The 27,233-nt window shown below is 36.1% G+C and overlaps 3 protein-coding genes and 1 long non-coding RNA gene across 8 annotated transcripts; 1 reads left to right on the top strand and 3 right to left on the bottom strand.

The window, feature by feature from the left end:
• The first annotated feature begins 204 nt into the window (after positions 1–204).
• Positions 205–23,237, top strand: barc (RRM1_TatSF1_like and RRM2_TatSF1_like domain-containing protein barc). 4 transcript variants are annotated; one of them, XM_011642455.3, is made up of 6 exons: positions 206–386; positions 669–1,411; positions 18,418–18,584; positions 20,435–20,621; positions 22,304–22,440; positions 22,844–23,237. In XM_011642455.3, exons 2-6 carry the CDS (start codon positions 707–709, stop codon positions 22,974–22,976), a joined length of 1,329 nt encoding a protein of 442 aa, XP_011640757.2. In that variant the 5' UTR covers positions 206–386; positions 669–706; the 3' UTR covers positions 22,977–23,237. The 4 variants fall into 4 exon arrangements, with proteins under 4 accessions (XP_011640758.2, XP_011640757.2, XP_011640756.2 ...); XM_011642454.3 differs by having other exon boundaries at positions 207–382; XM_089078823.1 differs by lacking the exon at positions 206–386 and adding an exon at positions 408–557.
• Positions 1,512–9,542, bottom strand: LOC105429466 (uncharacterized). Of its 2 annotated transcripts, none has more exons than XM_011642453.3 (5): positions 9,205–9,542; positions 3,596–3,871; positions 3,288–3,521; positions 2,981–3,185; positions 1,512–2,847 (listed from the first exon to the last, which is right to left on the bottom strand). In XM_011642453.3, the coding sequence occupies exons 1-5, from the start codon at positions 9,239–9,241 to the stop codon at positions 2,613–2,615; spliced, it is 987 nt and encodes a 328-aa protein (XP_011640755.2). In that variant the 5' UTR covers positions 9,242–9,542; the 3' UTR covers positions 1,512–2,612. The 2 variants fall into 2 exon arrangements, with proteins under 2 accessions (XP_011640755.2, XP_088934950.1); XM_089078824.1 differs by having other exon boundaries at positions 1,512–2,829.
• On the bottom strand, positions 12,602–15,778 carry LOC148936068 (uncharacterized). Its single transcript, XR_016139728.1, has 2 exons — positions 15,330–15,778; positions 12,602–14,840 (listed from the first exon to the last, which is right to left on the bottom strand). It is a non-coding gene; the product is annotated as an uncharacterized LOC148936068 (long non-coding RNA).
• Positions 23,238–24,826: 1,589 nt separating the features above from the next.
• On the bottom strand, positions 24,827–26,796 carry LOC105429465 (uncharacterized). Its single transcript, XM_011642452.3, has 2 exons — positions 26,592–26,796; positions 24,827–26,050 (listed from the first exon to the last, which is right to left on the bottom strand). Exons 1-2 carry the CDS (start codon positions 26,703–26,705, stop codon positions 25,043–25,045), a joined length of 1,122 nt encoding a protein of 373 aa, XP_011640754.2. The 5' UTR covers positions 26,706–26,796; the 3' UTR covers positions 24,827–25,042.
• Positions 26,797–27,233: the final 437 nt, after the last annotated feature.

Here is a 27,233-nt window from a genome sequence, read left to right as displayed (position 1 = left end):
TATTTATGAACAACATGCAGTATAAAAAAATTGATAATTATCGCATACATTTTATTTGCAATAATAACGCGGAAACATTATTTCAATAATATTTTTGAGACAAGTGACCTTAAGTAGATGTCTGCAACTGCTTGAAACGGTCATCAAGTTCGCCAAATTTTTACACGTTAATACCACGTTCGATGTATAGGCAGCGCTAGTGTCACGTGACACCTGCTGCAGTCGCGTCTGAAGCGTATCGCGCGTCGGTCACGTAGGCTGGTTTTCTATCAATTGCCTGATAAGATTGTAATTATTGTCAGTGTTGATTATTGTAATTTCGCGTATTACCTGTTAATTGGTGCAACGATCATTGTGGAACTCGCTGGTGCGAGGAATATTGGTAGGTACGCGAGAATTCTTCCATTCTCAGTTCCTGTCACGTTTATAACCTAATTTTTCCAAATTTCTATTTCGTATTTTGAATCATACGTTGTGGCTGATTTATTGAACTGAAAATTAAATAACGAGCTATATCAAAATGCCCGCGAAAGAGAGAAATATTATATTTTATAAAGGCATGCGTGCAATTTCTAAATTTGTATTTTTTGTTGATGTTTATATTGTGCTTACTATCATAGTTATGATACTGTCAATATATGTTTAAATTTTTCTTCTTTGTATTCAAGGTCGGTCATTAAAGGGCTGATTTGATGAGCTATTAAGGATGGCTGACGCTCCGTCAGTCACAGAAAACACAAAGGAAGCGGAGAAACAAGATGATCCTATGAAAAACTATGAATTTGATGGGCAAACGTATATATATACTGATAAGGCAACGAACATTACGTACAGATTTGATCAAGAGAATAATAAATGGATAACAAAGGAAGATGATAATCAGAGCCCCAAAAATAAGGACAGCTCTGACGGAATAGAAAAGAAAGATTCTGGGTCTGAAGCTGGTGCTTTTGGTTTTGAAAATGATACCCATACGTATACTGATCCAAATGATGGCAGCGTATACTTCTGGGACAAAGAAAAGAATGCCTGGTTTCCAAAAGTTGATGAGGATTTTATGGCCAAGTATCAAATGAGTTATGGTTTTACGGATAACAGCATACCACAGTCAAAATCGCCAGAATCGAAAGAACTTCTACCTACTCAGAAAAGCAAAGAGGAAAAAGAGCAGAAGAGAGCAGAGGCTAAACGGAAAGCTCAGGAACCACCAACCTGGTTTGAGGTTGATGAGGCACATAATACCGCTATTTATGTATCCGGACTACCTTTGGATATTACTATAGAGGAGCTCACACAACTTTTTAACAAGTGTGGTCTCATAGCGAGAGATGAAAGGGGAAAGGATAAGATTAAGCTATACAAAGATGGCAATGGGGAACCAAAGGGGGATGCCCTCTGCACCTACATCAAGGTAGGAATGTATGTTTTACAATTTAATTTGTATATATCTTATTAATATAGTGCATCCTTGACCTACTCTTGATCTTGCAATATTGATCGTACTGTAAAACTTCATACATCAGTATTTTATTGTACATCGTTAAATACAGAGTATATTGATGGTCTTATATTGATATATTTACAGACGAAGCAATGAAAAAATATAACGAACACAAGAGTGGATCAAAAAATAAAGATACTTTAAGAGTTTCATTTTGCTTTTTGAGTCACTATCTGTACGTGTGTATGTATGTGTACGTGATTGCAATTCATTTATAAAAATTACAAAAAATTAGCATATCGTGAATAAGTATCGCTAATACAGTTTAATTAATTATTGAAATTAATTATTGAATGATATTTGTAATTGCTTAGAAAGACCAGTTTTATTGAAGTATGTAAAAATTTAGCCAGACAGATCTGAAATAATTTTGTTGAATCGAAATAAAATTGTCTAAAATATTTAAGCATCATAATAATATAAATCTTTTTGATATTTTATTTACTAATTAAATGTTCTGCATAAATACTTTGATGGCTCAACAAAATTATTTTTAGCTTTATATCTGATTAAATTTGATACTTCAGCAAAATTGTTCTTTTTATATTTTTTAATCGAGAATTGCTGCGCGAAGTGATGACATGCATCGGCAATGTGAGATTATTGATTCGTAAATTACTCCATTTCATAGATTACTCACATGTTATAATTAAATAATATTGTGCAAGACATTGCTTAGCAAGATATAATCATTGAACTAGAAAAAGATAGTTATAGAGAGACGATGAATTTCTATAATGATATAGAGAATATTTATAAGTACACAGAGATTATTTAGATATTGTATCGAATGCGATGACTATAATAATAGGATTATTAATTAATAGATGATTATATTTTCTATTCGAAATATTTAGAGGAACCTTAAAGAATTTACTTCGATTAATTTTGATCGTAATAATAATTCGTAATCTTGACAAATTTATTTTTATAATTGCAGCCGTCAATAATATTATAATATTATAATAAAAAAATCGCGATGGCAGTTGAATAGTAGTGTTGTAAAAATTTCTCTTTTAAGTAGTTTTTTCCCTCAGCTGTATACATTGTGTAACAGAACTATAATAAATAGAGGCTGCAATTATAACTAATTATCGATACAATGAATTTTTTACGACTTTAACAAAACCTCTTCGCGCGCAAAATCATTAATCTTATTGTGGAACTGCGAAAAAACGTCATTCATATCCGCTAAGTTCCGGGATTGATGACTATTGTGTCCGTTGGCCAGAAAAGCACCATATTCTCGCTCTTGAGGCATTACTTGTGCAACCTTCGATCCGGTTGATTGTGGATGGGTTCTGTTCGAGCGATGTCGTGTGCGCTCTCTAGGTTGCATATTGATACTGTCAAAAATTATTTGGAAAAATTATTAAATATCTTTATAACTACTATACATTTGTAGTCTTAAAAATATTAAAAAAAATTTTTAAACATAAATTTTATGTTAAATGTAATTTAATATAATAGTATTGGTACTTAGAAGGTGGCCGCGATCCCAATTTGACACCATGGGCCCATTGTTGATTCTCTCCTTGGTTCGTCCAATTTCTTCTCAAATTTGTTCGATTCTTCTTTCTTCCATCTCGTTTTCTCTGTCCGTCTAAATACTTCTTGCCCTTCTTTCTAGATTTTAATATTTGATTTTGTGGCGCGAAGGGATCCGACTTTTTGCGTCTTCTGGCTGGAAAGGAGAAAAATATCATGAGTGAATTCAGTTGCATTTATATCAGTAAATTTATATACGAAAGCTTTTTCTACTGGATGTTTCGAATGCACCTCTCACCTAAACGACCTGCAGGCACTTCGCATATATAATGCTTCCGTTCCACGCAACTTCTCGCACTCCATTTATATTTTAACGCGGGATCCATTATAATACAGTGCCATGCATACTTCTTGGACCTTCCGGGCTCCATTTTTCCAAAACTCTGGAAAACCATCTTTTCACCTGTTACACCCCATTCCCAGGCCATCTGTTGCCAATTGAAAATTCCGCCGATCCATCGCTCCAATTTCGCTATCAAAATTCATCAATTCAAGCAGAATTGTCTGACAGTGTAATCAAATGAAGTGAAAATAATTGATACTCACTGAACTGTTCGCCCATCAAGTATTTCCTCAACATTTTGTCCTTTCCGTTTCTGTCTAATATTGCCAAAGTGGCATTTCTATCCTTGCAGTGAAAATACGCGTCCCTCCATGGTGCTGTGCCGGCGCTCAGATAATAACAGAATCGTTTCAGCCGAAAGAATCCCACGGGACATGCGAATCTTCTCACGGGTTCATGCTGTCGCAATGTTGTAGAGCGATTAGCCAAAGGACTAATGTCGAAACGACTTGACGACTCCGAAACAGCCGAGGATAAACCTAAAAAAAAAAAAAAAATTACAAATCTTAGAAATATAAATCTCAGATAATTCTGATCTTTTTCATTCAACATAACCCTGATTAGATCATGAAAAAGAATTGTATTATTAATTAATTATTGTATAATAAAAATATGAAGTTGACGCTTATTATATTTCTGATTTTTATTTTTTCTCATGAAATTGCAACATTTTTTTTTTTTTACGTAGTCAGACAACTTAGAACTCTTTGAAGAGAGTTAGAGCTTTGTAAATTATATTGAAAATGGAGTGCAAACTTCACAAAGGTCCGTTCCTCCTTTAGAATTCTTTGGTAACTAAAGTTTTATTTTGATAGGAATTTCATATTCCGGTAAATCGCCGATATTTTGAAACGCATATTTCTTGTATAATTACTTGTAATAATTTATAACACATAATTGATGCGTTTCGTTCCAAGTGAATACATTTTCGTTCTGTGGCCTTGAACGGAATTTAAATATTATGTAATGGCGTCTGTGATTCACGCGTGACTAGGCGCCACGCTGTTGCATAGCTGAGATATATTATTGAGCATTGTCTCATGAAATAGATTACTTGATTCTCTATCTTGGCAACAGATCCGCTACATTATCACATTCTCAAATTTGTCATTGAAATATAAGTGCCCTATTTCAATGGCACGCCCGTTCATCGTCCGACTTCTGTAATCTATCGAGATAAATTTATAAATCACGGTTTTATCTTTGTACTCATCTTTGTATTCATCTCAAATATACATTTCTGTAGACTTATCGCACAAAAAAACAATGGAAACGAGCACCGATGTCTTATTATCGTGAAAGGAAAGCGAATCTTTGTTACAATTTTGCATCTGCATGCAGAAGATTTGACGATCTGATTGATTGAAATTTTTAGGGCGTGACAGGTCCGTTGAATGAAACAGACCGGCATAAATGGAACAATTTTTTTTATGATAACGATACGCGATACCGATGTGCGCATACAATAGGTACTGTTATCTGTAATTGAGATGTCAGATTAAAGTGTCAGTTAACGGAGATTGCAAAATACAAATGGTTCAAGAAATTGTAATGGGATTTTGCAATTTTCGAGCTGAGAAATAAATATAAATTCTCAAGAAGATTTAACGATTCGAGAAAAATTCGTAATTTGTAACTTGATGAAAGATTCTCTGAAAGATCATAGCGGAAGGATTTCCCGGTGTGTGCCAACGTTTATCATCTCATATTAATGTTACGCTATTACGAAAGTACATGTGTAAGCAGCGCGGCGGCAGCGATACGTTGGCAATAATTGTTTGACATTCTTGTTCAATTAATTACTCGAAGATCTATCGTGAGTCATCGTCGCGTAGATCAACCTCCACAGCGCACATGTCACTATAAATTCCATTTATGATACACAACCAGTATCGTATGACTATTAATAAATACCAGAGATTTAACCTTTCCGCCCGCAGGCCTCCAATATGGAAAATACATTCTCGTTCGCACGACAATTACGTGTGAAAGAATCGTGCGCTTTTATTGAAGCACGTATCCAATTGCCCATGGCAATTTCTGGTAAATCGACGACGATAAACAAATTGAAGTAAGTGAAAAGGTGATATTAGGCCTTCGTGGATCTACTTAAATCGGAATAACGTAACGTATCACGGTATCAGTTTTGACCTCGATAATAAATGACGCGAGGTTAATGAATTGGAAAGCAACTTTAACCATTTTTTTTTTACTGTTGTTGTTGTTCTTTTTTTTTTTTAATTATCTTGTAATGAATAAAAAAGAAGAGAAAGCGTACACGAAAGATTACGAAACATTCAGAAGAAAACAACGTACGTAAAAATGCTTTTCATTCAAGATTGAACGAGTTAATATTTTTTTGTTTTGTTTAATTGCCATTTTATGCCTTTCGTTTTATCACTTAAATTAATAGCAAAAAAAAAGCGCGAATGATTACAAACGCTGTTATATTCGAAAAACAGTTTAGATTTCTATTATTTCAAGTGCAAGTATATGTAATTGCTGCTTGCGGAATTTTGACTTTAAGTTACATATGTGCAAGAATGTAGGCCGCGAATTTAAATGGGTATACAGTACTAGAAATCGGTTACTTAATGCCTGGAGCGCGCATTAAAACAATAGCGATTGCACTGAAAGCTTGCTTCGAAGCGTTTAAACGTATATTTACACACGTCAGAACTCTGCGAGAACTGGTTTCTACGAACAATAAAAACCAGTAGCACTGTCTACAATTCCACGCCTCTTAATTATAGTGCGATCGATTTTAGTGCGATCGAGTTAGTCATCGAACGGAAAGTAGTGTTGCGCATGCACCAATTTGAACCCGAGTTCTGTAATCGTATGGCGGAAAGCCTCATTCGCGTAAATACAAATAATTAAAGTAATTACGATATTAATAATTTCCTCGTTTAAAAACATTGTAAAGTTATTATATAAATTTACAAAATGTCCCGGAGTGTGCCGGAGTTTTCTGCGCTTTCTATTGCGTCCAATTGCACTTGGATTTGCCAACTATGCTAAAGTTTGTTGCAGCTTTGGGGCACCGCGATATACGACTTGCTTTAAAATGCGAGACATAACAAACGAGATGGCTAGCGCGTATGTTGCATATTTCATTTCGGCAGGAAATTCAGGTTTCCGAGAGAGGTCTCATTTAAATCTCTAATGCAAAAATTCATTCTAGTTTTCTAGTTTTTTCGCAAAGTGATATAACGACAACTTGATACAAATATTAAAATGAGATTTTTTTTTTTTATATTTTGATATCTTTATTTGATATACATTTTATATAAAAATTTATTTTAAAATGGAGTCTTTATATAACTTTATTACAAGTTGGTAGAACGTTTTTTTACGTTACATTTGTGAATGTCAGAAATAATACATTTTTTTGTCAATTCGCACATATGTACCTTCTTAATGTAACATATGCGTCTTCTTATCACAGGTGCGCAAACTGTTGATAATGATATCGAAATAACCTTTGCGTTAGCGGCAGAAAATATCGGTGGAAATAGCGGCGGTTTATTTCCCATAAATATTTAACCGCGAGAAGTAAAAGACATAAAATTATTTTTTTATTTATGAATGCATAAATATGCGATTGTAGAGATCATCATTTTTCTTAGAATTATTATTTTTCTTAGAATTATTGAATATTTCTAAATTATTAATATCTTCATTTAGAAAATGCAGAGTACAAAAAAATATATGAAATAGATATAATTTTTTTTTTTATTATTGATAGCTATATCTAACATGTAAATATTCATATATTTAAGAATTGCAAATATCATGAGTCATACTTGATAAACTTGCATAAACATTTAATGTACGCTGACTCTAGCTAAAGTGAAGTTACGTTAAAATTGTAGTCGGAGTTGATAACTCTCGTTATAATACCCATTATCGATAGTGTTACATGATCATGTTATAACCTTCGAAGAAAGGTCTCGCGAGTTATCCGATATTTTCAAGCTCTAATCGACTGATATCAATAGTCGCGACAGGGAATTATATTTATGGTGTATGTCTACCCACAACTTGCACTTTCATTCATACAACGTTTATGGCACAAGGCTAAACCTCGGGTGCTTGGGTGGACATTCTTCTCATATTTCCAGAATTTATCACCACTTTCGCGAATGATCTGATATTAATGATAATTGGTCAATTAACCTTTATTAACAATTAATTTTTATTCACTACGAAGAAAAAGTTGATATCAGGTATGGTTGGATATAAATTATGCTTGACATGCAACGACTATGATTATTCAAGTATAATCAACTGTTGAGTAATTATATTATTTTTATTAATAAAGTTCTATCAAATTATACGACTAGTGATGTGGAATTTCTTAGTATAGCGAGCTACATACTATGTGTTGTTTCCAATTTTGCGTTTTTTGAGTTTATACAACTGTAAGCATTTTACGATTGTTGCGATCGAAGCTATTCTCGAACGACACGATTCGATTCTACGGTATCGTTTCCGCCTAGATTCAATCTCGCGAAAATAGATCGCTACATCTGTTCAGAAAATACATGTCTATCGGACGAGGACACGTGTTTCGATCGTTAATGTATTCGCGATTTCCATCGGAACACGTACGGTAAAATATGCGCGTCCCGAAACTGTCTGCGCAACATTTCACCAGCAAGTCGTTTAATCTTACATGCAGAAATTTCGAGTATGTTTGATGTGAAGTGCAATTCACATTTCTTTTAAGATTTTTTTACTTATACTAAACTTTATTAGAACATTAAAGTCAACTTTCTCGACAAAAATGTGAATCAAATAAGGTCAGGTCGGAGTAATGTATTTCTGAAAATTTTTCTGAAAATAGGAAATCTGTTTTAAGAATATAATGTCAGATTAATTCTATGTAACACAGATTAGCTACTGTTAGTTTTTTATATAGCCGTCATATTTGTAATTTCATATTTATTTATAACAGACCAAAAATTGAAAATCATTACATTATTGATGATATTAGCGTGTAAATTTTTAATGCCGATAACAATAATACTTTGTGTCTTCGTAACTGCTGATCTATATTGGAGCTGTCATTAGACTGCCAATTAGCAAAGCGTGCAACTGTTAATAGACAACTCAATGGTGTCTCTGCATCGAAAAACACACACTTACAATTACTCACAATTACGTTTACATCATATTAAACATAATTCAAATTTTAATTACAAGTTTGCAAAGCATTGTTCCAGTTTCCGAGCAATTTATATTAATTAATAAGTAGTGAACGAGTTAATTAAAATTAAATTTTTTGCGAAATTATAATAGATATTAAGTTAATTTCAGTACAACAGATTGTTTTCAGTTGATGTTGCCCACATTTCGGTAATAAGCAAAATTACATTGAGCATCGATGGATTAACCGTGGGGTTAAATACGGGTTAATTATATAATAATACTAAATTGTATAGTTATAGTAGTGGGAATTATAATCGTAGGAGGGAGGCACCAATCCTCTCCCGTTAAATGAGCATTTATTAGCGTAATTTTGTTGTTTCAATGCAATCGATTCCCGGACATACCGCTATTCATCGTAAATTACTCTCGAGCGCACTCTGCCTGCGTATACATTTTTTGCGCGATAATTCATTTCGCAAATATTTAACGACAATTATTCACGTCTCATAAGTGCATGATCATTTTTCTTATTACCCATTTCTCCGAGATTAATCTCTCGGGATGTTTACCTACTCACCCATACTCCGGACCGTCCCTCTCGTCGGGGGATCGTCCAGGTAATCTGTTTAAATCACTTTGCACACTTTAAATTAATTACCTGCGACACACAGAAACAGGACCCAGCACTTCCACATGTCTACTTTACACGTCGTTTATTCGTCGAGATACTCGAAGGAGAAGCCGCGATACAGAATCGTCCTCATTCTCGTTCTTTGAACCTCGCCCCGCTTCCGATTTCGCACATTGGTGATCGGTCGTTTCCGCAGATTTGCGGAGGTCGCGCGGAGGAAAAGGATCGGTTCCTCTTTCTTCGAAGATCGAAGGTGTCTCTCGGTCGCGGTCAACAGGGTATACCCCGGACCGTCTGTTGATCCCGACAATGGGGACCGTTCTTCGGCGGAGGTTCGCGGCCGACTGAAGCCGCCGCTTCCATTCCGCTCGGCGCGTACCTTCGCGCGCTCCGAGTTTACGAGCGGAATTCTCTCGCGCCTCCCCTATCGCCAGACGCCACCGCGATCGTTTTCCCGATTCCAAGGAGCTACGAATCCGTCATACAGAGAATCCGTCTGGCTTACCTCCATTTTGCCTGAACGCGAGTACGTTTCGTACGCGGTTCATATTATTCACGGAGATAGCTGCGGATTACTCGCGCTTTCGCGTATATTCTGCTTATTTTATTACTCGCCTGTAGGATTGGCATTCTCGCAAAAAGATTTCTCGTGAAATATATTTCATTTTCAGGCAACTGTATGTAACAACTGCATTTTTGCCGCATTCCTTCGTACGCCAGACTTTCCATCGTTTATACTTTGCGAAAATGTCATAATTAGACCAGTATCATTTTAGGTCTGCATTCCTTCATTATCTGACGTTTGCCTTGATTTGTAAGGCGATTTTGAAATAGCGGAATCTTACATGGCGTACAATTTAATGATTTCTGTTCACGTTTTGCATAATGTTCGCTAAATGTTTTAAGATTCAAGGATATAGGAACTTAGATACGCATAGAGCGTACGATAATTGCGCGTTAACGATCCAGAAATTGTTGAACAAACGCAACGTAGTCGCGTCGACAACTCGCGAAATGTTTGAGAAACTGCGCGTCAACAACGTTGAAGTGCCAACACTCTGCACTCAATATCACTATCGTAAAACGGAGTTAGAATGCATAAGCATTAACTTTGCAACAGTAAGAGAAGGTTTCAGAATCACTTGATGCCGGGAGCACTTTATCAATGATGAAAATTTTGTAAATAATAGAACTATGGAACCGACGAATTATTATATTATTTTTATATATTATTTATATATTATTTTTTTGGTGCAGAGTCATATAAGAGAGAATATAAAGCAAAGAGCACACAGTGTACGCAAAGACTCGTCCGTTATTTATGACAACCATTACTTGGAATTAACGTAAAATTAATCGAGTTATATGGAAGAATTATTCGGCAATAACTTTTGCTATTTTTGTCTATCGCTTCTTAATATTTCCACTTAATCATTGAATTATGTCTGGATGACAGTTCAGTGATTACTCATAATTTGTAATTAATTGAGTAGTAAGAGAACGTAATTACGCCGTTTATAAATTTGATTTTTATGTATAATATAATTAACGGTGCAGTGTGTGTGTGTGTGTGTGTGTGTGTGTGTGTGTGTGTGTGTGTGTGTGTGTGTGTGTGTGTGTGTGTGTGTGTGTGTGTGTGTGTGTGTGTGTGTGTGTGTGTGTGTGTGTGTGTGTGTGTGTGTAAGTATACCGTCACACTTTCATGTACTCTTATACATACAATATATATAAGTACATATATATAAGAGTACACGAAAGTGTGACGACCTCAAATTGGGCGTATACCCACTTCTAAAATATCATCGAGACGAGATCTACCAGACGAGCGTTTCCGTTTAATGGCAAGCTGCCAATTGGGCGTATTAACGTCTATCTGTCTGATAGTATCTTTTGGAGAGTTAAGGTTCAAATGGAGTTGATTAGAATGTAGTAACAAGAATAGCAGGAAATGTCAGCAAATCAATCAAAGATATCGCGAGGCTAAAAGCACAATTTGCCATCGTCGAATTGGATTTCACAAATCTTAAACTTAATTATTCTTATACCGGCTTATCATATTGGAAAGATTTATTAGCGCGAAAAATATATGTTGAATACGGTACACTCGGGAAAAAATATGAAGCTCGTACTGAAAATCTGACTATCGCGTTGCGTGTGTCAGAAACGTGTGTGCTCCACTTTATCTCTGAAAAATGCACCGACTGCATTTCGTGATAACTATTATGCACTTCGTACGACGCCCTCAGTCACTATCGCGGTTGCATAATTTAAATAAATATACATTTTTCTCCCTATTTCGTACGAGAAATAGTTATTTTTGCATATTTTTTATGCACATGGCGATCATTATAAAGAGACATGCTTTCTTATAATTTATAATAGATGACGTCGATAAAATTATTAAATGTAGGCTCGGTCGCGTTTGAGTAATATACGATACTGAAATACTGTAATACTGCGTGTAATGTTGGAATTAAAGAATACTTTGTACGCTCGTGACATCAAAGCACGAATTTTATTTAACTTTTTCCATCATGTAGATGCAGACCATGTTTTTGTGAGTGACGACAGGGAGGACTGTTACATTTAAACTACTATGATGGCGATTCATTTGCGCATTCCTGATGCTTTGAAAGGTACACCGGGAATGCTGCAATTCGTGGAATTGCAATTTGGGGTGGGCTGATGACTGCATGCCTGAAATCACAACGGTACGATTGACAGATTCAAGTAATTCTAGATATTGCATCAGGCATTATGGAGATGTAGATGCAGTGGTCATGTTTATGGCTTCAGAATTACCGTCGCCATACGGTTACGTAATATAATGTTATGTCAAGTCAGCCATTTAGAAGTGTTAAGTCATTTTTTTCACGCATGAATAATCTTATCAGTATGTAAATTTTTTCAAGTTTTTACGCTGGTAAGCTTACAAATTAATCTTTTATCCAGCATAAATTCTTTACAATCTGAGACAATTATTTAAGTTAGGCAAAACGTATTTTATTTTTTCCTTAATAAATTTTACTCTTAATATTTCAAGACTTGACAATATAAATGAAGAGACAGCGGTAATTTTATTCTAGATCAAGTTTCCATATTGGGGAAAGAACACGTACCGCTCCGACATACGTTACGTGCATCTCTAAATTTCTCTCAAGGCCACAAGAGCAGTTAGAAAAGTGAAATTAAGTTAAAATGATTTTGTATTGTATGACACTTGTGAGACATTAAAGTACATTGAGTTTCAAAATGTACTTTAATCATGATGCGGCGTCATATTGTGTGAAAAGGAAAGCCAGTAAATTGTCATTTGCCACTGCAATCAAAGTGTCTGAAACTCGGTCTCAGTGAGGCTCTCTCGACTAGATTTACAAGTAAGAAGATTTCTTCTCTTACGTGCATTTGCCGCAAAAGGAAGCGATCGAACGCTTTCGAACGAACGAGATGATCAGATGCATCATATATCATCAAAATTGCTGCAAGAGTGGGATACTCGATATGCCTTGAGGAATAAAATTGCGAGGGAAGATCAGCTTTCGTTTATTTTTCTGAGAAAGAGTTAAATAACATTTCATTCAGCCGTTTAGCCGCGTTGAAAGGCGGAGGAAAGACGAAAGCAGACGTCTCGGTGTCTGCGATGTTTATATCCATTCATGTTTTTTTTTTTTTTTTTTTTTTTGTCGCGGAGAAACGCAACTTCGCCGGCGCGAATTTGCAATTTGTGAAATCGTAATCTCCGCGACGTTTGTCGTTAGTTAAATATCGAAACGTTAACAGTTCCTAATTGTACCGCCGAGCCGAGCTCACCCGCGGCGCGGCGCAAATACGGCGGGAAACAAAATGACGATTTTTACGAGCGCTCCCGCGTGCGCTCGTGCGCACTTCAGATCTCTTATGGAATTCCGGAAACCGGTTTTGCAAAATGTGCCGCGCGTATATGCGCCGACGACGTGTAGTGTCGTCTCTTAGGAAATACGCTGCGCCTAATATGGAAACGGTTTTACCGTCGTGGCCGTCGTGGTAATTTCGATTGGAAACAATGAAAACGAAGCGACATGCAGGCATGCATCGCCCGTCTCGTAAGTCAAAGGAAATGGTTATTAAATGAACGACTCGTTAATCAGAATTAATCCGTATGGTATTTTGATAAGAATCAAACGAACTCTTTATTAGCCTGTAGTATATCCATTATGTTGTTAGAACAGAAAATTATTCTGTTCTAATTTCAGCACAATCTGTCGATCAAAAGTCTCTACTCTTAGTTCGAGAGACATCCTGCAGCTTCCCGTAGCGTTTATCTGCAAAGTGAAACGTATCCCGAAATATGCTTCTCAAGGGAAGCCGGCTGGTGCTAGCTGGTAACCACTCGAGATAGTTGCAAAGCTGCAAGATACAGCGATATATTATCTAGCAAGAGTAGAAAATTATTTTATAATGAACGTCGCATATCAAATGAGGGACGTTTTATCGATTTTAAATTACATTTTCTTCCTGTCTGCCGTCTAATGTGCCGATTTAAATTCTCTCCGTCAGAAAGTTTCACACGATGACAAATTCTCGTTATAACGCTTAAGGACCTCCCCGATTGGCGTCGTGATTTCGTGAGGCAAATGAGACCATAAAAATTCGTCGCGCGCGCGTCTTCTTGCGATGTTACGTTCGGTTGTTAGACTGTAACTGTAAATCGGCCACAGTGTAATGAAACTTACATGCGCGATCATCAAGTGTAATTGGCTGACTCATCCCCGGGAATTTCATGCGATGCAAATTAGTGGGACAACCGCGATCTTTAATGTCAGTGGCGTAGGCGTAGCGCCAACTGTAATCATTTTGATGATAATTCAGTATGATCCTTCGGTTAAGTCAGCGTTCCATATACCACGTTCTCGTTCATTTGCGCTGTCTTTAAATCAACGCGACATCAACACGTTCAGCACATCTTATCATTCAGCCTTCGTTCCTTCGTGCATCTAAAAATAACAGGATGAGTTATGAAGACTGTGAGATATGGCTGTGCACCGGAAGATTTTTTTTTTTTTTAGTTTCTAGTTTTAGTCTCAAAACGAAATTTGAAATGATCTTCTGTCGTCACCAGCTTCTTTCTCCTCTGGAGCGTGAGTCTCGAATCTTCTTCAGCGCGTTCCTTAGCCTTGCACTTCAACCTGTCTCTTTACTTATGGAACTTGCGGTTATTGAAATGCGAAATATGCAGGACTATGAAGTGTACTAAAGTGTCGTTAACGGTGCCAGGTGCTGTAAGCGACGGAGATGATCGATGAAGACGCCTCTTCCTTATTATTTATACAATCGATTAGGTAAAAGGTTTCCGGAAGGAAAATATTTTTTCTAACTCTGCTCTTGAATGTTTTAATGAATTGTCACGTCACGCGCGCGGCCATAGTATTTAATGCATCTCGGCGAGAAATTTGGCCGGGCGCCAATACAGTAATGATAATAGACGTCGGCTAACTATAGTTGTTTAGAGGGAACGTCAGTATTCATTCCGAAGCATGCTAGAAACACGACATTTCGCAATAATGATGATCCATGGCGCCTCGAAATCTTGTCGTCTATCATTAATCAACATTACACGTAGATAAATGGATATATTAGATGCTATCTTGTACAAATATATCGTTTTGCATTCAGCATCTCGTACACTGTTGGAAAAAAATGTGTTGAATTTAATATAAATCGCATGTCCCAAACGGTCCACTCAAAATTTTGTGTTAATTTAACATAATATGGATATGTTAAAAATAATAACACCGACACTATGTTAATATTTCAACAAAAAAGAAATGTACTCTTGATCTTAATTTGAAATTAATTGTGTGTTACAATTAACATAATTTTTATGATAAAATAACATGTCGAGACATCAAAATTCAAGACTGTGCCGAAACTACACAAAGAATAATAACAAGTCATCCCCACTCCTGTTACAGAGTAAAATCAATATTTTTTTTGTGTTATTTTAACACATTTCTCAAATCATTTTAATAATTTTACATTTTATATTTGTTAAGGTGAGTTAACATAGTAGACATGTGTTAAATTTACATATAAATATGTAGGTTATTTAACACAAAAATTTTAACAAAGACCGATTTTAACACAAATACAAAGTGTTTTTTACTGTTTTTTACCGAGATAATGCAGTTTGATATTGTTCGTTTAATTGTTTTATAAATTTTTTGAATTTTTCGATATGTTACCACGTATAACGCGGTAAAATTAATCGCGGGCATTAGTCATTGAAGAAATCACACCGCGTTGTTTGCATTCGAAGAAGCTTATCTTATCGGGAAGCACCTTCGCAAGCAGTCACGTAATTGTCTAATTTATGTATTCTTAGTACGTTGTAACTGTAACTATACTGAAGGGAAACTAGAGAACTAATTAGCACGTAGACGGACAGTCATAAAATGCGAAAATCCTTAATGGACGCACACTTTAACTATGACATTTATATACGCCGCTTGTAAATGTTAACAAGTGGAAAGATCACGATGAATTTGAATATCCTTGTCCGAGAATATCTCTTCCAAGACGTGTGACTGCGCCGCTGATGACCGCGACGTGCGTTACGTGTGTTACGCCGAGGACTGGAGGAGGACGCGTGTAATTTAACATGAACTGGATGCGAGAGGGTATGCTGTAATTGCAGTGATCTAACGTGTGGCCGTGTTGCGAGATGACCGCGCGGGAGCCTGCATCTGGGTGGGCCGAGGGGTCTGACAATAAGTCGAAAAATCCCATTGGTAACTATCACGGCCGAGTCACGGGTCTGGAAAGGCTGAAATCGTATCCATGAAACCGGCATTTTAATCACCGCTGGGCGTTTACGCGCGAACAACAACGATGATCTATGTCTACCGTGTCGACCGTGCAGATTACCATTTCATTTCGCGTTATCTGCTCGACGCACGGGTAACTGTGCTTTCTCCTTAATCTTGCTTAGCGGAATTCTTATTTAAATCAGGCCTTTCCGAGAAACTGACCTTAATACGGGAAAATAATTATTACGAATTGCGTGATACCACTTCCCTGACGTTGCGTAAATACCTTGGCGTGTATCAGAATTTAACGGCAACAGCTGCGGTGAGAAATAATGGTGATCTCGTGACGTGGGACAGATCACGCGATAGGTATCGAGTAAAGGGGATCTCCTGGTTGAAATCACTTTTGCAAGTCCCGTGCGGAGATGATGACGTCAACAGGCACGTCGCTTTCCGTTCGCGTCTCACCAGTTAAGGGCTACGCGAAAGCGAGACGTGTTAAAAGAAAAAGAATGGAGCCTTGAAGCTGTCTGGCGCGTGGGTGTTGCATGAATGGAACAGGATGATGCATGAAAGGAACGGCGAGGCCCTTTATGTCTGCAGGTTCTTAAGGTGTGTTTACGCGACTCTTGTTTCTCGTGTCGGATATCCTTGAATCTAAAATTCTTACATGAGTGATGAATAACAAGCATCAAAATTCGTAGCCGTTATGTTTTTCCTTGCGTAACTCTCTTAACGAAGATCATACGGCTATACGAAACAGCCGTAAATTTTCGATCTGTAGTAATTTCACGAGGAATTATTCTTTATTTCGAATTATTCCTTATTTTCAGCGGTTTGGAGTAGGGCAGGAGGGTAGGAGGCAGCGGGGATCGTTTCGAATCTAAGAATTTCGCCTAAGTGGGTCGACGGTAAATCATTATGAACGCCTTTGAATACTTCCCAGAATATTCTCCTCTCGGTGTCTTGATCTCCTCGAGATATCGAGCATAGCAGGGAACCTATTTTTTAGGTCATCGTTACAAGGGAGACTTGTCTGGGAGATCCTTACGTCATCCGTCGTCACGACATCGCTCCGTGTGCATATTTTAGACAGTCGCCATTCTAGTCACGTGTTGCTTCATCGCGTATTATCACGCCAAACGCATATAAAACAAGGACCAGCCGTTGCATTATGCAGGATGTCCCGACGTGTTCATCCACCAATTCAGGAACGGCAGAATTTTATCTCGTCAAGCCTTTCTCTTCCCCGGAAATTTCCATTATGTATAAAAAAAATACTCTTATTTGCCTTTATTATACCTTTCCTCGAAGAACAGAGACAGATGGCAAATACGTACTTCCTGTTCTATTTATAGGTCTGTCTATGAATGGTATGAAGTCACGGTTAAAATGGCGCTAAGCCGCTCATGTTTTACGGGTTTTGTAAATAAGCGTGACACCATTGGCCGCTGGAACGATTTCGCTATTTCTGATACATATATTATACGCTTTTTGACATATCTAATGCTTAAAACACGAACGATGGCGTAACGGCTGAAAATAATTCTTAGAATGTTTGCGGATATAGTCGATCGTTTATACGTATATACTTAAATATGTGTAGCACTCAGATATAGGTAAACGATAAATTATTTAGGTTTTTACGACTTGTCCATATACAAGAGCCCCTGAAATTTCTTTGAAGCCATCAAGAAATATAACTTAGTTTTGGCGATATAAGCCCTGTCGGCTTAAATTTAGAAATCATGTTTAATTTCAGCTTTCTAATCTCTAATCTTCTGATCTTTAAAAGCACAATTTTTCTATTTCTTTTGCTAAAGTTAGATGACTGCTAAAGTTAGATCCAATATTTTTCTTTTCCACATAATAAAACTTGGCGAAAGTTTTTAAAAGTATCTTCAAACAATTCCCGAAGAAAACGAAAGAGCGTTAAATATTTTACGTGAACCACTTGTTTGCGAGTTGATATTTTCGTAATAATTGAAAAAAATTTGAATTATGCAAACTAAATTCGTTCGAAAAATCAAGTTGCGTAAAAGGTCCGATCGACTTAATTAAATGGCTACTGAATAGAGAGCACGCCCACTTCATATAATCCATGGCCAAACCTTTTACATGTAAGTTGAAATTTGTTTTTTCGGCGTAAAATCAGTGATTGTTATGGGCGTAGCCGGCTAATGAAACGTATTTAAATTGATCGTGAATATTGCTAAGGACTTATCATCAACTTTATCACGAACACATTGTCAGGTAACAATACTCCATTACTTTGACACAATAACTAGGAACTGCAGCCTATTAACGCCGCCTCTTTTGTGTCCTGCGTTAATTACTTTTGGTACAAGATGCACAAAAATTTTCCGAATAACACGACGTTTCTACTCGTTGAATCTCGGATAATATTTAATTATACCGCAACTTATTCTCAGTTATTTAATATTTGTTTTTGTAGGTTGAGTCTGTGGATCTGGCGCTGAAAATTTTAGACGGCTCGCAAATCCGGGGAAAAACGTTGTCGGTTCAGAGAGCAAAGTTTCAGATGAAGGGCGCATATGACCCCGCGTTGAAACCGAAGCGGAAAAAAAAGGACAAGGACCGACAGAAAAAAATGCAAGAAAAGTAAGTTTGTATAAATTTCATGACTAAATCTCTTTATGCGTGCGTTAAAACAGGTAAATTAATTAACATTCGAATATATATATATATATATATATATATATATAGAGCTGTATGTATTTGTGTCAAATAGATATTTATCCCTGAAAATTCGCTTGTCCCATAACGCATTGACTTAAAGCGTGATGTCACTTCCTCTCAAGACGCTCCATAACCGTGCCCGGTGATTCGCATTGCAAAATCGAGATGATCGCGTTTCTCCTCGGTTTCTCCGGTCCATTCATCTCTCTTTTCGTTCGCGTCCATGCGAGACGGTGTATATACCCCGAGGATCAAGATACGTTTCATCCACGGTGCATCCGCGTGTGCATCTTATTAAGGTTTCTACGCACCGCGATGCAACGCGTGTCGCAAGGAGCTCGATTTAAGACAGCGCGAGAGGAGATGCCTTCGAATCACGAAGCGCGTTGTTCGCGTGATTTTATGATACCGTATAATTAAGAAAAAAAAACCCCTCGGTGTATCTCCGCGATGCGTGTCTCGTAACACGTGTTGCGGTGTGTGTAAAGATTCCTTATAATTGCACTGCCATCGGCTCCGCGTTCGCAGCCGCCAGACTGCTTGGCGTTGGCGGTTCCGGCAAAGGCAGCTGCGCACGTCGCGATTACCCGCATTTAGTCCGCCAGGCTGCATACAGGCCAGCCCAAAATTATACGGGCACTGCGCACTTCCAGGGAGAATTGCGGCGACTTAACCCGTTAATCGAAGCGTATGATTGCATTGAATGACATTGACTTTGTAATTATACAATGAAACGCGCGCGCGTTTCATTGTATAATAACTCTTTCACACGAGTGACGAAAGCGATATCGAATATCTCTTGCGTGATTAAAGAAGAGATGCAGTTATTATACACACATATTATTTAACACACACACACACACACACACACACACACACACACACACACACACACACACACACATATTTACGATGATCTCGTGCAGATTTGAAATAAATTAAAATAATAATAAACCTAATAAAATCTAAAAATGATTATAATGATAACATGATGTTGGGATTTTGAATACATTGTTTTATGATATTGTTTTATGATATATCGCTTCTTTCTACGTGATTTATCTTTGAAATTGATTTCTCTCCGATATCTTCGCTTCATCATATTTCATATTTGTATTGCTCAATCGTGACGCATTTCTGTCGTCTTCATCGTTAGCAGCATCTCGTTATCCGGCGTAGGTCGCGTGCGCAGGGTCAACGCCCTGAACTTTGTGAAAACCAGTTATTGGTGAACGCGCGGGCCCACGTTTATCGGCCGGAAGTAGTCTTTGCAGCAGCACGCTCTTTCGACACTCGTTGCGAATCTACGTTGGCAGTATAAACGTTCCCCATCGACATCATTTTCTCGAGCAATTCTGAGAAGAAGAATCGTGAGCCACGATCTATCGATCATCGCGATTATTCTTACACACAGCTTTGACGAGTTGTTCTCGATCATCGATTATTCGGTACTGTGCCGGCAATTTGTGCTGTATCAGCGACGTTTGTCGGCATCTTTGATCTTCGAGAAATGTCACTTCCTCCAACGATAGCAGTGAGTCGATACTGCATCGCGTGGAGAATGTAGAAGAGAGATGTAGAAGTTCTATCAGTTCACTGATATCTTTGTCAATAAAAATAATTAGTTTAAAAATAAATTCTTAATAGTTTAGAAATTATTTATCGATAAGATTATGTGCACATAGACTTGCAATCAAAGGCAACATTTACGATGAATCTAAACGCGATGCTTGTGTCTCATCATTTCTATGCCTTCATTCATTTGTTTGCAGATTGTTCGATTGGCGACCGGAGCGCATGCGGGGCGAACCGCTGAAATGCGAAAGGGTCGTCGTCATAAAGAATCTTTTTACACCGGAGGATTTCGACAAAGAGGTCCAGCTGCTCTTGGAATACCAGCAGGATATCAGATCCGAGTGCCTGAAATGCGGTGATGTCAGAAAAGTTGTTATCTATGACGTGAGTTTTTTTATCTTCTTTATTCCCCAGTTCTATTTTATAAATACTATTAGTATTTGTATATCGATTATTAAAAATTTCTTATGATACTTTACTATGGCTATCGGGAAATCATGTATTGCAAATGAATTGTAGATAATTTTTTATTTAAGATTGTCGTCACTCTTTCGAGTTCAAAGTGATCGGCTCCCCTCTAAGCACCGTATTTTTAGCAGCTGAATTTCACGGAATAGACGAGTAAAGAAACGCCTTCGAAGAGGGTTGCCCCTAACCCCCATAAATTGACGAGAGGCAAGACACTCCCAGTCTTTACGCCTCAGCCGTGAAACTATTCAATGTCAAAGCGCATTCCATCGTGACGACGTGTATTTCCCCTTTTTTTTACTGATTTCTATTTCTTTTTCTTCTTTGTTTAAGTGTTTATGTTTATTATCCTCATACTTTGTATCTATATTTTAGTTCCTTGTTATAATATTTTCTTTAGTAATATTTATATATTATTTCAACAATCTTTATTCGTATTTTATATAATACTAAAAAATATTATATAAGTTCTGCGAAGTTCCTTTCCTTTCCTTTGTAAGAAAAGAAGAATGAGTTTAGAAGCTGCGTCGCATTAGCGACGGATTTTTTCGTCAGATTATTGATATTAGAAATAAAATAATAAAATAACTAATTATTAGTTATATTAGATATATATAGACTTATATATAGATTTTATTTTATTAAATAAAATGTCACAATTTTTACACAATTAAATGTGAATTGATATAAAACATATGTTAAAAGATTATATGAATGCAAATTTTCTGTAATTGACTCTGTTCTGATCAATTTTTATAAAGCAAAAAAGAAATCTACGAAACTCAATATAATCTCTAATTTTATTACATCTCTTTTTTCTCTTGGATGTTAAATGAGAAATAAGATTTACTCTAAAAGCTAGGCGTGACATTTCATGTTCTGCTACCTAATTTACCATAGGCATCTCATTTTTTCTCACCCTTGGAGCACGTGTTACCGCCAATGTGTTTTCGGTGAATCATAGCCTTTTGCTGTCGAGCTTGTAAAATAAAATATGGTTTTTTTAGAAGGGATCAAAGGATATTCATTTTACGAAATTTTAAACTAATTATTGCGATTTTTTGTAAATGAGACGAAACAAAGTATATAATTTAAATTATTGATATTAGAAATAAAACAGATTAATTTGTTTATAAATTTGTTTGTGTATAAATTTTGCTTTATTAAATATTGGATTGTATATAACTAAATGCAACCTACAAAGAAATCTGTATAAAATATATAAAAAAAATATCGCGGATATGAAAATACTTATAAATCAATTGGACTGTAGATCTATCTATCAGTCTAGATTATTCAGCAACAGGAAATTAAACAATTTTAATTACAGTAAATTAATACAGTAAATTTTAATTAAATTTTTGTAGTATAAAATTATTTATGTAACAATATAGTATAGAATTTATAAAATAATGAATTTTTATTAAGTTATTTTAAATATTTTTTAAAGTATTTTCTAACATTAATATATTATATCTAACAAAACAATTCAATTTGTTGAGACAATAGAATTGTTGATTCAGTACAATCGAACAATTTGGAATGTGATATTTGGTTCGCACGTCTATGGATCATCCTGTATTTGTTTTTCTCTTCAGAGACATCCCGAAGGAGTAGCGCAAGTTACATTCCGAGAACCGGCTGAGGCGCAAGCTTGCGTGCAGCTTCTAAACGGCCGTTGGTTCAGTCAGAGGAAGATCTCGGCAGAGATCTGGGACGGCAAGACCAAGTACAAGTAAGTTACTCCATTGCTGATTCCTACCGTACCGGCTTGAGGGCCAATACTACCGGTAGTTGCTGATGCAGGTATCTGAATCAGGCTTGTGCAACCATTCCTGTATCATATTTTATACGTCACTCTTATAACAAAAAACAGAATTATAAAAAATATAATTTATTATGGTACTATATGTATTGTTATCGAAACATATTTCGCTTAACATCTGTTTAATTGAATAGAAATTGAATGTCTTGTTATATTCAAATTATTCATTACTGATAAAACCTATTGAGTCAATCAGCATAAATATTATATAATGATTGCAGATATTAATTGCAATTTATACATAATTTATTCATTTATACATTCATTTGAGATTTAAAATGTAGTTGTCAATATATCGAAATGTACTCTTCAGAATTACAGAGACTGATGCGGAAATTGAAGCGCGTTTAGAGAAATGGGACAAATATTTGGAGCAGGAAGATGAAGAAAAGGAAAAAAAGCAAGGGACAAAGAGCAGTAACGAGGAACAAAAGACATCACAATGAGAATGCATCTTACGATTGGTAGAATTGTAATTATATTTTGAGGATTCTATTTTCTTTTTTTCCAAAAATCCTCACCATCGTATTGCATTTGAATGTTAAGCTTTTCTTTTGGACGTTTTAATGAGAGCACGGATGATTAATCGATCCTGTCACGCCATGGTTGAGATTATAAGTGACTCGCAATCTTCATGGTTGAATCAGCGCTACTGTTGTACTAGTGATATATTGTTAGTCGTTGCAACAATAAAGCTGTCTCTCCAAGTTGTCTTTTCTCATTACATTCATTCCCTAATATCATCACCACATTAATCTATATTTATTGCCTTGTTAATCCTTAATCCTGACCGATAATCCTGACAAGGAATATATGAAATCATCGTGTTTGATTTAACATATAAAAAAATGATGTATTAAAAATAATTAAAAATATTTTTTTACTTATTATTAAAATTAAATTTAAATTAGATTATGACAATATATGTATCAAATATTTATATGGCGTTTATTATAATCTAATTCTAAAAAACATTATATGACAAAAGAAGATTAAAGGTAAGGACAAATCGTGGGAATGAGAAAAAAAGAGATGGATTCTCTTGGAATTTCCTAATTTGCTATTTCGACGTTCTTGACAATCCTCTTTCGTGGGACGGCGAGAGACCGCCGCTGCCCATCTATCAAAAAACGCGGTTCGCAGCATCCCTGGATCGCGGTGTCTTTCTTCGGCGATTTGTTCGGATAAATTTCTTGAAATAATTCGATATGCAATTCAAACACTATTTACTGAGGATACTGTAAATCGGATCGAGTTGGAGGCCAGAGTTAATACTTGCTCTTTATCGCGAAGTTATTTTCTTGAGATTTGAGACTTGTTCATTTTTCTTAAAAGATTCTTTATTCAGAATATTGTAAAATTATTTTCAACGAACAAGAGAAGATTGTTGTTTATAATTTATTATTATTTTTATATTTTAATACTCGTACATTTTAGAGATTTTTGAAATTTTTTAATATTTATTTCTAAAATATAAGTTAAATAAATTTCCAGAGGTCTTTTTACAGTTTTAAATCTTTATCCATTTTTCGAGTATGACGCCATCACCAAGTAGATCGTGCTAATTTTTCGACTAGCTCGTATGTGGTGAAAAAGAACATCTTAAAGCGTGGGGATATATGCGAGCGGTGTCTCTACATTCGCTTCCTATTGTCCAGCATTTATTTCTGCACCCCTTGCGACATCATGAGGGGATGAAAGTACGAGCGGCGGCATATTTCAGTTGTCCCGCTCCATTCATGATCCGAAGAGGGCAAGGGCAAGAGCGACTCCCTCCGGCAATATCACTGACAAATTTAATGCCCAGCTATTAGATACCAGGAGGGTATATATCGCCTGCTTTCCCCTGTATCCGCCCATTGTCCAAGTGGCCACGTGCAGAATGACTGCTGTTCCTAGTGCACAGGCGAAAATGTTTAATCGTCGTGTTCTCAGATCCCTTACGAAAAAACTAGATGCTTTTGTCACGCTTGTCGAGACTTATTGGATTTGTTCATCGTTTGAACCTGCAAGTTACACGCAAGATTCGACATTGTTTGGTGACATTGGATACAATTTGATACGGTCAAGTGTTTGCTTAGATGCCACTTCGGCAATTATGATCAGTTTATTCTGCAAATAATAAAAATTAAAAACATAATGTACTTAAACACATAATGTACTTAAAAACATAATAAACTTAAATATAATCAAAAATTATTCTATGAAATTGGGTCTTACACACTTTTGAAATAAGTAATTAAGCTTGAAATTTTTGAAAAGTGGATAAAATAAGTATATAAGTATGAAAAGAAAATATTTTGATAAAATTTTATTTATTTAAAAAATATCACCAAATATACATTTATTATATATTTCACAAAATAGTCTCAAATATCGTAAATATAATATGACAAATAATACATATTTAAATATAAATAAATATAAGTTTATAATTTAAAGAAAAATTATCTTAAACGACAGTTTTTCATAAATTTATCTACATATACAAGCCATTTTAAGCCTGGAACTTTTAATATTCTTTAATGGGTTCTATTTCATCAACATCTTCAGTTTCTCTCTTGAATCGGAAACCACCAGTTATACCAATTGAGGGAGAGACACCATGACCTCTTGGACCTGGCTGAAGTTGACCATGACCTCTGATGAAACCGTTATTACCAAAGGTCCTTTCAGCTTGGATGCCGACATGCGGCTGCACTCGTTGTCCAGGCACTTTATTTAATCCACCATAGACGTCTGCAGTTGTACGGCCATTGTTTGCAATATTACGATTAACATTAAGATCCCAAGTAGGTTGACGCATTGGACCACTCAGAGGTTGCGTTCCGTGAAAGCTTAATGAAGTTCCTTGAGGTTCGGCCTCTCTCTTGAATCGGAAGCCACCAGTTATACCAACTGAGGGAGAGACACCATGACCTCTTGGACCTGGCTGAAGTTGACCATGACCTCTGATGAAACCATTATTACCAAAGGTTCTTTCAGCTTGGATGCCGACATGCGGCTGCACTCGTTGTCCAGGCACTTTATTTAATCCACCATAGACGTCTGCAGTTGTACGGCCATCGTTTGCAATATTACGATTAACATTAAGATCCCAAGTAGGTTGACGCATTGGACCACTCAGAGGTTGCGTTCCGTGAAAGCTTAATGAAGTTCCTTGAGGTTCGGCCTCTCTCTTGAATCGGAAGCCACCAGTTATACCAACTGAAGGAAAGACACCATGACCTCTTGGACCTGACTGAAGTTGACCATTACCTCTGATGAAACCATTTTTGCCAAAGTTCTTTTCAGCTTGGATGCCAACATGCGATTGTGCTCGTTGTCCAGGTACTTTATTCACTCCTCCATAGACATCTACAGTTGTGCGGTCATTGTTTGCAATATTATGATTAACATTAAGATCCCAAGTAGGTCGACGCTTTGAACCACTCAGAGGTTGTCCAGGCACTTTATTGAATCCAGCGTAAATGTCCACCGTTGTGCGATCATTACGAGCTTGTCGAGGGAAACGCGATTCCTATATAAAAAAAGATCAACATCTTTGAAAATTCTACTATATATTTCTAAATAGCATATTTCTAAAGATATTTATTTATTAATATGTTTGTTATATATACAAATGTATATAGAAATAATAGAAATCATTCAAAAGTATCTTATAAAGATTCTTTTCAAAATAAGAAATACTGATTTAATAATTTTTAAATGCGATATTCTTGTAAGTTATGAGAAATGCAAGATAATTATAGTATAATAATCTATAATGAATGCATAGTCACGTATCATCAGTTCGTCACGCTAGACGTCAAGCAAGTAATATTTAATGTTCACGGACAAATCATTAAAGAGTTATTTAAAGCTTATTTTACTATGTTATTTTTTAACATTTAGATATTTTAATACTCAACTCATACAATACTCATACTTTAATATTCATACAAATATGAACAAAGAAAGAAAATTTTAAGAGTTGCTTTAAGTATGAACTCGCATTTAAAGTAAAGTTATAGATTTTAATTTTAGTTTATTTCAGTAGTAAATAGCAATCAATTACTTACATGTGATGGTAGAACCGGACCAGTCGATTGTAACGGTAATTTCGTCCCTGACAAATCAGCGCTCGTGTATACGATAGCGCACGATAAGGCCAAGAGAAAAGCTAATAGCTTCATGGCGACACTATTTGTCTGTGAGAGTACGAAATGTTTTCACTTGAAGTGCGAAACGACTTCTGATGCCTCTTCGCCCAGTCTCGGTCGCTTATATACGAATTTCAGTCTCCCGGGGATGTACTTGAATTTCCCAATAATCCTGTTACATCAGTTATCTCTTTGGGTAATACCCCAGTAAAAGATCCAGAGTGCCTGTAAGTTAAGCTCACGTGACGCTCGCGCCGGGAAACCCTCGTGCAGCAGATGGCAATGCTTTCACTATCCAATCTTTTAGAATGTATTTTCCTGATGTCTCAAGCTTCCGATTGCAGTAGTTGTACACAAATAACACCTGTACTTCCAATACTATGACTAATAATCTTTCTGTTTCATTTATGTCATACAAATGTACAAGTAGATTAAAATGTGAATTTGTCATGTACAAATTTTTCTATGTATCTTTTATTTAGGTATAATAGATATAATAACAGATTTAGATAATTTAAGTAAATAGTTGCTGATACAAATATAACACGAATTGAAAAAATG

The sequence above is a fragment of the Pogonomyrmex barbatus genome, unplaced genomic scaffold (genome assembly GCF_055798465.1).
Source record: "Pogonomyrmex barbatus isolate J1 unplaced genomic scaffold, ASM5579846v1 scaffold3, whole genome shotgun sequence".
Taxonomy (NCBI): domain Eukaryota; kingdom Metazoa; phylum Arthropoda; class Insecta; order Hymenoptera; family Formicidae; genus Pogonomyrmex; species Pogonomyrmex barbatus.
Note: the sequence above shows the minus strand (reverse complement) of the source record. Positions and strands in the feature narration are given on the sequence as shown.